Consider the following 9774-nt stretch of genomic DNA (forward strand, 5'->3'; position numbering starts at 1 on the left):
TCCTGTGGCTGCCCAACGAGGTGGAGCGACACCAGGCCACCATGAGTTATGTGCCCGGTCATCTTCAGTTTTCAAAGTCGAAGCAAAGGAGAGTTAGGCCCACTGGCCGCTGTTTTTTGTTTTTACTGGAAGCTCAGGTGGCACATGACAGTTCATAAAATGGCTTCAGAGGTATGGGCTGGGGTTGGTGGCGGGGGGGGGGGGAGACAAAAAATAAACTGGGGTGGGAAAGAAAACAACCAGGAGGAGGTAAGAGCTGGCTGGTTCCTTCTCAGCCTGATTTAGGGGAGGGAGCTGGTGCCTCTGAACAATAGGATGGATCCCTTCCTTCACCCCTTGGTAGGGGAGAGAGGAAAAGCAAAAGGCTGTTGCTTGGCCCTCCTGAGTCTCAAGGAAAAGGGGAAAGCCGGTGTTCTGATGTCATGAATTCTGGGAAGGGGAAGGGGGTGCTGGGTCGGGTAGGAGGCAGCTGGAAAAACTGGCAGATAACCAGATGGTAGCTCTGGGGGGGTCCTTCATGTTGGAGTCACTCCAGTATGGTGGGGGGGACATCCCCACTGTTGATGGGGGCCGAGGACTTCTTCTTTTTTTTTTACTTAAAATGTTATCCTTTAATTAGCAAATTTGGGGGGTAGGGGAGAAGCCACATTAGGACTCAAAGGCAGAGACCCAAAATCAGCTGGCTTTTCCCTGTCAGGCTGGAGCAGAATTTCAACCAGACCATATACATTCCAGCTCTGGAGACAACATCTACTCTTCAAATCCTGATTCCAGGTACGTTGGTGGCAAACTGGCTTCACTTCATCCAAGGACCTAGCTGTAGGGCTTTCATGGCATCCTCAAGTTTGAGCATCCCTCGTTCCTGTCGCTGGCGGTGCCACTCGGTCATGGACTGGAGCATCCACTTGGCCCTGAGCTTGTACAAGTAAGAGCCATAAACCAAGACCTTGGTGAGGCCCGAGGATTCCAGAACCTTTAGCTCAAGCATGACTTTGCTCACTTGCTCGATGTACGGGATTCGAGATCCAGCTAGGCCAAACATAGCTTCCAAGAGCTGCATCTGGGCCTGCAACACATCGGGGTCTTTCAAGTCTTCTGGAACTTTCACCCATGGTGGAATAAATGGGCATTAAATGGGGTGCAAAAATAGACACACCACTTTTTGATGTGGAAGTGGCACACATACTCTCATACTACAGAGGGAATTTAGTCCAAGATATTTTTGTGACCTTCTTTGGAAATACAACCTGCTATCACATGAAAACTTAGGGACAATGAATACCCAGGGGCCTTCTCTTTGGAGCTCCTCTGTTTTGTTTTTATCACAGAAAAGGCCCTTATAAAGTTTGGTGTGTGTCTATCAACAATCCTGCCCTGTCTGTCGTAGCATGGAAAGACTTCAAGGCTAATTAAATATGTTTTTACATTATTATATATGAGTAGATGTGTGTGTCTCTATGTGCGTACACATCTGTACATATAAAAGATAGCTCCAAGATTACAAGTGCTTGGTACAATGTGAAATCCTGCCCTTCACTTGCAAAGATGATGCCATCGTTCCCCAACTGCCAGAGAGCAAGGTTTTCGGTTTTTCTAATGGTAGTGATGGCAAGGGTGACTCATCTATACTCTGCACACCCAGAAGTCATCTGACTCATAGCACACTTTTGAGATGACTAGTTAGGGTTAGAAGCACAACTCTTTATTAACAAAACAGTAGAAATCTAACTGACTTCTAGAGGCTTCTCATTAGCCACATCTAACTCAGCTAACTACCAAGGAGAGGCAAAGTCAGTTCCCTTCAGTGAACAATAACTAATGAAGGGAACTTCTAAAGTAAAGCCCTTAATCCCTAGCACATTGCCTGGCATGAGACAGGTATTCAATAATTGTTTATTAAACAGAGGATAGGCCTGTAAGTTTTAGCATCTTGCCTGGTGAGAGAAGATAGCCATAGCTCACCTTGAAGAAAGATTTGAAGGAAGAAAGTCACAAGGGAAAGTAGAATGTTTGGAATCCATCATCCCACAACTTCCACAGAGTCAGCTCATCTCTACTTCCTGCTGAGTGACCACCTCTGTCTCCAGCTGGACGAATTTAAAGAGCCTGGGGCCAGTAGTAAGGAAACTCAGCTTGGAGTGACCCTGGTAACTATTTTTCTTTGCTCATTCTCTCTAGTTGCAGTAAGGGGGTTTCTACTTTGTCCTTGTAACAAGTTCTTCACAGCAGGTAGAGCATGAGAGTGTTTCACGATCCCTTGCTCCAGGCCCTAGCCTCAATAGTCCTCCAGGTTCCCCATTCTTCCAAGTAGACAGTCAAACATTGTTTCCAGGCACCACAGTGACCTTCAGACCCATTAACATATTCACTGATAGTTTTTCCAAAGGTGATGACGTGGATGGCAGACCAATTGTGGGGACAAAGAGAGACTGGTTAATACTCCCTCAATCTGTCCCCAATCATCTCATCGACTCTTGAATATAGATAATTACTGTTTTCTCTATCCTATGATAAGATGAGTTTGGGTGGGTACCTGGGTGGCTCAATTGGTTAAGCGTCTGTGTGTGGCTCAGGTCATGATCCCAGGGTCCTGCGATGGATCCCCGCATCAGGCTCCCTGCTCAGTGAGGAGTCTACTTCTCCCTCTCTGTCTGTCCCCCCACCCACCCCCCAGTCATGCACTCTCTTTCTTGTGCTCTGTCTCTCAAATAAATAAATACAACATTTAAAAAATAATTTTAAAAAATAGAATAAAAGTAAATAAACAAAAAGATGAGTTTGGGATAATTTGACGGGAGTTAAGTGTGAAATTGAAGGTCCAAGCTGAACCCTTGAGAGATTTAAAGACTGAATAAGCACCTGCTACATGTCAGGCACAGTGCCAAGTACGGATGACACAAACTTGAATAAGTTTCCTGCTATCTGACCTAGATACAAAGGCAAGTAACCGTGAGAGTGAAGAATGTTGTAATGAAAGCCTTTGTAGACACTGAGCATCCGCTGGGCAGAGGACATGACAAAGGAGAGATGACAAGCAAATGAGAATTAAGAACGTCTACTTGACTGAAAGAGAATCTCTACAGCAGTTAATACATATTTTAGGATTTTGATATTTGTGCAAGAGCTTCATGGATTCAGTAGTCCCCATAATTCATGAAGCAGCTAGAGGTGGCAAATAATATGCCTCAAAGAGCCCCATGATCCAGAGGGAAATAAGGCCAAGTGAAGCCACACAGCTCAGTGGCACCATTTGGGATGGGATTTCGGTCTATCAGTCACTTCACAGTGTTTTGTGCTTCTTTCATGTGGACTGTGGACATGCCATCCAGACTGAGGAAGATCCAGAAACCTCAGGGGCACGTGAGGCATGGCCCCAGCCGCATGGGCAAGCGCCGGAAGCACCCAGGAGGCCAGGGTAATGCTGGTGGAGTGCATGATCCAACAGGATCAACTCTGACAAATAACACTGAGGTTACTGGGGAAAGTTGGTTTGAGGCGCTACTTAACGAGGTACCAGAGCTTCTGGCCAGCTGTCAACCTTGATAAGCTGTGGACCTTGTCCCTTAGCAGACACAGATAAATGCTGCCAGAAACAAGGCTGGAGCTGCTCCTATGATTGATGTGCTGCGATCTGGCTCTACAAAGTTTTGGGAAAGGGAAAGTTTCCAGAACAGCCTGTCATTGTGAAAGCCAAATTTTCAGTACAAGAGCTGAGGAGAAGATGGGGGGGTGGGTGGGTTGGGGGTGCAGGGGGAAGGGGCTGCATCTTGGTAGCTTCAGGGCATGTGGAGGGAGGTTTATTAAATGGTAACAGGTGCTTTTCAAAAAGCGAACAAAACAAAACACAACACAACAACAACAGTGCTTTGTGCCTTCCCAAAATCTTTAAAGGGAGCCAACTCCTTTTCCAGATGAAATGGGGAGAAAGGAAATGGGGGAAAAAGGGGTCTCATAGATAGAAATATACAGCATAGCTTGTACCACTATGTTTTACAAAAAAAAAAAAAAGTTTCCGTAAAGAAGCACTGAACAAAAGATGACAGTAAAATATTTACCTTAAAAATATTTATTTTTAAAAATAAAGGAATGGGGCACGTGGGTGGCTCAGTCAGTTAAGCATCTGCCTTCGGCTCAGGTCATGCATAACCTCAGGGCTAGATCCTGGGATCCAGCCCCACTTCTGGGCTGCCTGTTCAGCAGGGAACCTGCTTCTCCCTCTCCTCCCACTCCTGCTCACTCTCACTATCTCTCTCTCTCTCTCTCTCTCTCTCTCTCTCTCTCAAATAAATAAATAAAATTTAAAAAATAAATAAATAAGAATAAAGGGGAAAAAACAAGCAATAATTAGAAGAAAATTGAAGGACTTACGGACTTATGAAAATGATTTTAATCCTTTTATGACCATTCTTTTAACAATTATGTTTTGAGAAGTTTCTTTTCTTAATTGAATAAATTTAAGGGGCTTATAATAAGATGCATACCTTCCTTCTACTTTAATTGTTATTTAAGGCACGTTACAATGTTAACTTAATTATGTAATTAAAATCTTAGTTTTTCCATTACCCTTTGGTTTTCCTAGCACATGAGCATTTTTTAAATCGTCTGCATACGAAATCAATAAGGAATTTTGATAAGACAAACTCTGTGCCCCATAAAATATTGTTCTCAATGAGAATTTCAAATGTTTGTTGTTTAAAAAATGCCCAATTTTTTAAATTAACATTATTGAAGTAATAAATGCTGGCAGGAATAGAACATCAGATAGTTATCAATTTATCACTCAGAAAAGTAAAATATCCAAAGGCTAGAAAAGTTTTATATGGAGCATTATTATAGGAATATAAGAATATTTCCTGTAACTTTTCAGATTTGTGCATTGTATTTTGTTATGTTTAGCTGAGCTATTTTTATGCAATCTTTTGACACACCAAGTATCATTCCCATTTAAAAGCATTAAAGCATAAAAACATATTTCATTTGCCTTGAAGTTTTTCAATAATAGAATAGACAGGCCAGAATTATTGATTTCTCTTCCCTAGAACCTTACTTTATAAGGATTTGTGTGTGTGTGTGTGTGTGTGTGTGTGTGTGTGATAAAAACAGCAGAAGAGCTTCAAAGAGAAGCTTCTTTATAGCCCCTATGTTTCATTGCTATGGCAGGTCATACTTCCCAAAGATGGCAAGAAAAATATCTCTCAGCTTATATTCCTTCTGTAATATGACACTTCCACTTCCACATCAAAACACACCATGTTTTTTTTTTTGTACCACATTTGAGCGAGGTGGGCCCTCTGCCTACTGGAACCAACAGAATATGGCAGGTGCAACTTTGAGCCGGTTGTTGGTAGATCCCAGCCCAAACCTGGCAGTTCCCTGGTTTCTGTCTCTTGAAAGACTTCCATAGGAAGTGCTACTACTCTGAGACCACCCTGCGATAAGAAGCCAAGCCACCGGGACACCTGGGTGGCTCAGTGGTTGAGCATCTGCCTTTGGCTCCGGGTGTGAGACTGGGATCCGGGATTGAGTCTCACATTGGGCTCCTTGCAGGGAGCCTACTTCTCCCTCTGCCTGTGTCTCTGCCTCTCTCTCTCTCCCTGTGTCACCCATGAATAAATAAATAAAATCTTTTTTAAAAAAAATTTAAAAGCATTAAAGCATAAAACATATTTCGTTTGCCTTGAAGTTTTTCAATAATAGAATAGACAGGCCAGAATTATTGATTTCTCTTTAAATCTTTTTAAAAAATTTTAAGAAGCCAAGCCACATGGAGAAAGAAAAGAAGGCCAAGAAGTAAGAAATGAAGAAGTCATCCTAGATGACCAGTTTGGTTGTATCTCCAGACGACTCCAACCCCAGCCACTATCTGATCACAAATACATGAGAAATCCAAGTTAAAAACTGCCCAGATGATCCTGGGGCCACCTACAGAACCAAGACAAAACAATAACTTGTTGTTTTACCCACTAAGGTTTTGGGGAGTTTGATGTATCATGGTAGATTCCTGGAACAATCAGCTATTGCTCTGTCTTATAAGAACATTTTTTCTTCCACGGTCTGCAATATCAGACCCCAGTCTTGCCTTTCTACTTTCTCCTCTTTCTACTGTCTCCTTACTTTTCCTCTGTGGGAGGTTATTTATATAACACGTATTCAGTTACTCTATTTAGGAAATGTAGCGATGTGTGAAAAAAATTTTGGAGTTAGCATTCTACACAGTATCTGCAATACTGGCTTTGATAATAACAATAACTATGCTTTAAAAATAATTCCTACATTTAATGGGGCACTTTCGTGTGCTAGATGTTCTTTTGGGCATCTTTGAACACACAAACATATTCAATACTCACAACAATCTTGTGAAAGAAATTCTTGAGGCAAAGTAACCCAGACAAAGTCACAAAATTTGTTGTGGGTGGAGCCAAGATTTTAGAATATCTCTTTACAATTTCAAACTCCAGGCTCTGAACCACACTTCACTGTAGTGCCTTCAAATCTTTATATTTTACAATGAAGTTCTTAAATGATTTTTTTCAGATGGTATATCCCTAAATAAGATGCTGACATTTTTTGTTGAGAGCAACATTATGTTGTGCCAGCTTAAATATAACTTACCTATGTAATCTTTTATTTTACATATTTGTTTGACTTCACCTTCTTCAGAACAGCCTTGAGAAAGCCATTTCATGTGGATTAGGAGGCATTTTATACCTGCTTAAGTTATGAGGACTGGTGTCTGACTGTGGGAGAAAGAGGGCAACGTTGGCTTTCACATACATTCTTTTGTTTGATTCTCTTTACACCTCTATGAGGAAAACATTAATATGGCACCTATTTCATAGACTAGAAAAACTGCACTTCAGAACATTAAAGGGCTCTGCCAAAGTCACTCAGAAAGTGATCTGATCCTAAAATCATACTTTTCCACCCATACCACTGCTATGACCCAGAAGTACATAGTTAATCCATTATCTCCTTTAGGACATTGATTTACACAGAGATCATGCTGTTACAATTGTCTTTTCTAATTTGATTTCCAATATTGCCTTGATTCCACTCTCGGTTCAGCATCAGTCCTGTCTACACCCTCTCTTTCTCTTAGACCCTGGTGTATAAGGATGCTAGAGTATTTTTATAATATTATCCCTAACTCTGATGAACCAAGAAATTACCAGATTACTTTATGCTACATTACAATAGGTAATGCTGAAGTGTTATACACCAAAAAAGGAGTTTGCAAAGATCATAAATTAATGCCAAACTACTCCACGATTCACAAGCTGTTAAAATAGAAGTTTGGTGCTATGGGTCATACTGTTCTCAGTGGGAAATATTAATTGATTCCTGTACATCTTCTCTTTGTGAAAGCAGATTATCTTGATCTATTTTTGAGCAAGATGCACATTACCTTCTAATTTTGCTATTTCTATTTCCCAGCTCTTACTGTGAGTTTTCATGTAAATTTGAGTCCCACATTTATAAGAAATGTACAATGAAACTGAGAATCTATTCTGGAACATAATCAATTGCTTTTCTAACATTGTACACATGCTACCCTTTTCAGCAGGAAATGGTAAGAAATATGACTCAAAATTTCAAAAACTCTATTACTGAAAAAAAGAAAAAAGAAACTTAAACCAAAACCAAAGTTAAAATTGAAATGAAAGCACATGAACTGTTCATAAGTGGTAACTGTTCTTACTTTTTTAAAATAATTCAAGACTATAGCAAAGGATTACAATGCAATTTGGATGACCAATATTTTTAATAATTGATTTGGTATTAAGTCGGGTAATTATTTAAAAGATATCCTCAGAAAATTAAAAAGATTCCTCTGATCTAATATAAAATATCTTATTTTTGAGTAGGGAAAGGATTGTAAGTACTTAGGAAATAAAAGTTCCTATGAAGTTTAAATGGAGCTTCTGCATTCCCAAGGGACCCATAATTCTTCCATGTGCCCAAATCCTGTTCCTCAGCGCTAATAAAGAGGAACAAGAGACCACTTTTATTTTCCAGTCTCAATTTCCCAATAAGCTGCCATTTCAACTACTGCTCATGTAAATACAAGTAAGGTTAGCAAGTTTCCAGAAACTCTCACTGGAACACACCAACTAAATTTGGTCAAGAGATTCAGAATTACAAGGTCATCAGTAATACTTGGAGAAATAGCACTGAGTCTTCATTTTGTAGCATTTTATGAAAGAAGAAAATAGAAACAATGTTGTCCAAAAATTGTCAGTGTTACTATATGCAAGTCTATAGGAGAACATCTATTCAAAAGATATCAGAAGCTATGGTCATCTGAGTAAACAAGTGAGCTGCTTTATGATTGGCCAACTTGAAGATGCAGTCATGCATCATTTAAAAACTGATGGTAGGGGCCACTGGGTGGCTCGGTCAGTTAAGCATCCCACTCTTGGTTTTGGCTCAGGTCATGATCTCAGGATCCTGGGATCTAGCTGAGAGTCTGGTTCCCCACTCAGCATGGAGTTTGCTTGAAATTCTCTCCTTCTCCCTCTGCTTCTCCCCCCACCCCATCACAGGCTTGCTCATGCTCTCTCTCTCCCTCTCTCTAAAATAAATAAATAAATAAAATCTTTAAATAAATAAGCAAATAGAGGCACCTGGGTGGCTCAGTGGTTGAGCATCTGCTTTTGGCTCAGGTCATGATCCTGGGGTCCTGGGATTGAGTCCCTCAAAAGGCTCCCTGGGCGGGGGAGCCTGCTTCCCCCTCTGCCTATGTCTCTGCCTCTCTCTCTCTGTGTGTGTGCCTCTCATGAATAAATGAAATCTTTAAAATAAATAAACAAACAAATAAATAAAAACTGATGGTAAAACAATATCAGCAACTTATATAATGTCTACTCTCCTTCTGCCTGTAAGCCACTCAAACAAATGTCTTTCAAATGATACCCAATATTTCTTGAGGAAAATGTTTAGATACTGACAGGCACTTGCACATCTCAGCAGGAGACATTTGGTTTCTGGTTTCTGTTAGATAACATCTTAGCCTGTGATCAGACCACAGTTTTGCAGACTTCCTCCCAATTCAATCATGAGTGCTGAAAAGAGAATGTGTAAATGTCTGTCTCTCTCCTCACTAAGGCTTATGCATAGCTGACCTATATTATAAAATATTTTACACCTCACTCAATTAAAATCCCACAAAATTGTTTCATTCATATTACCTTCCTCCGGACTTTTTGCAGGATGTGCTCAGGGCAGCTGATTGTGGATCTGAAGATGGATTTTAGCTTTGCCTTGTGATTTCTCAGTAACTACAGTTAATAAAGTCCTCACTTGTCTTTTATACCACCAGAGTAATAAAAACTGCATGTTCCCACCTGCATCTAAGCCCAGGGATCAACAGTAAATTCCATCCAGTGATTGAATGGTCCTTCATGTAATTACTATGACATCAATTTGATCTTATCTTGTTTCAACCCTTAGATCATTTTTTGTTTTGAGCCATTTTCAGGAGGTGGTGACTGCAAGGTCAGCCTATGAAAAGACAGTACATGTCATTTTCTACGTAATTTTATCAAGACTTACATACAACATCCTGAAAGTTGACACTTTTCTATAAACAAGACTCTATGAGTATCACATTTAATTAGCTAAGTACCTGATGTTTACTGAAAACAGGAGAAAACTATAAATTTCAGATAATAGATACAGAACATTACCAGGCTTACTTTATTCTAGTAGGAAACAGAAAACCAAAACGCATACCTATTTAAATTTTTCTAACATTTAGTATGTATTTGGATTTGA

At 40.3% G+C, this 9774-nt stretch overlaps 2 protein-coding genes across 2 annotated transcripts; one reads left to right on the forward strand and one right to left on the reverse strand.

Annotated features, from left to right (window-relative positions):
* Nucleotides 1–796: 796 nt before the first annotated feature.
* Nucleotides 797–1120, reverse strand: LOC129512407 (developmental pluripotency-associated 5 protein-like; the record flags this gene model as incomplete). The annotated part of the gene is made up of 1 exon (XM_055329621.1): nucleotides 797–1120. A coding segment is annotated over one exon (324 nt), but the record flags the coding sequence as incomplete, so codon positions are not given.
* A 2198-nt stretch (nucleotides 1121–3318) lies between these two features.
* On the forward strand, nucleotides 3319–3687 carry LOC129512408 (60S ribosomal protein L27a-like). Its single transcript, XM_055329623.1, has 2 exons — nucleotides 3319–3510; nucleotides 3568–3687. Exons 1-2 carry the CDS (start codon nucleotides 3319–3321, stop codon nucleotides 3685–3687), a joined length of 312 nt encoding a protein of 103 aa, XP_055185598.1.
* The last annotated feature ends 6087 nt before the right edge of the window (nucleotides 3688–9774 follow it).

This window comes from Nyctereutes procyonoides, unplaced genomic scaffold (genome assembly GCF_905146905.1).
Source record: "Nyctereutes procyonoides isolate TBG_1078 unplaced genomic scaffold, NYPRO_anot_genome, whole genome shotgun sequence".
In the NCBI taxonomy this organism is placed as follows: Eukaryota; Metazoa; Chordata; class Mammalia; order Carnivora; family Canidae; genus Nyctereutes; species Nyctereutes procyonoides.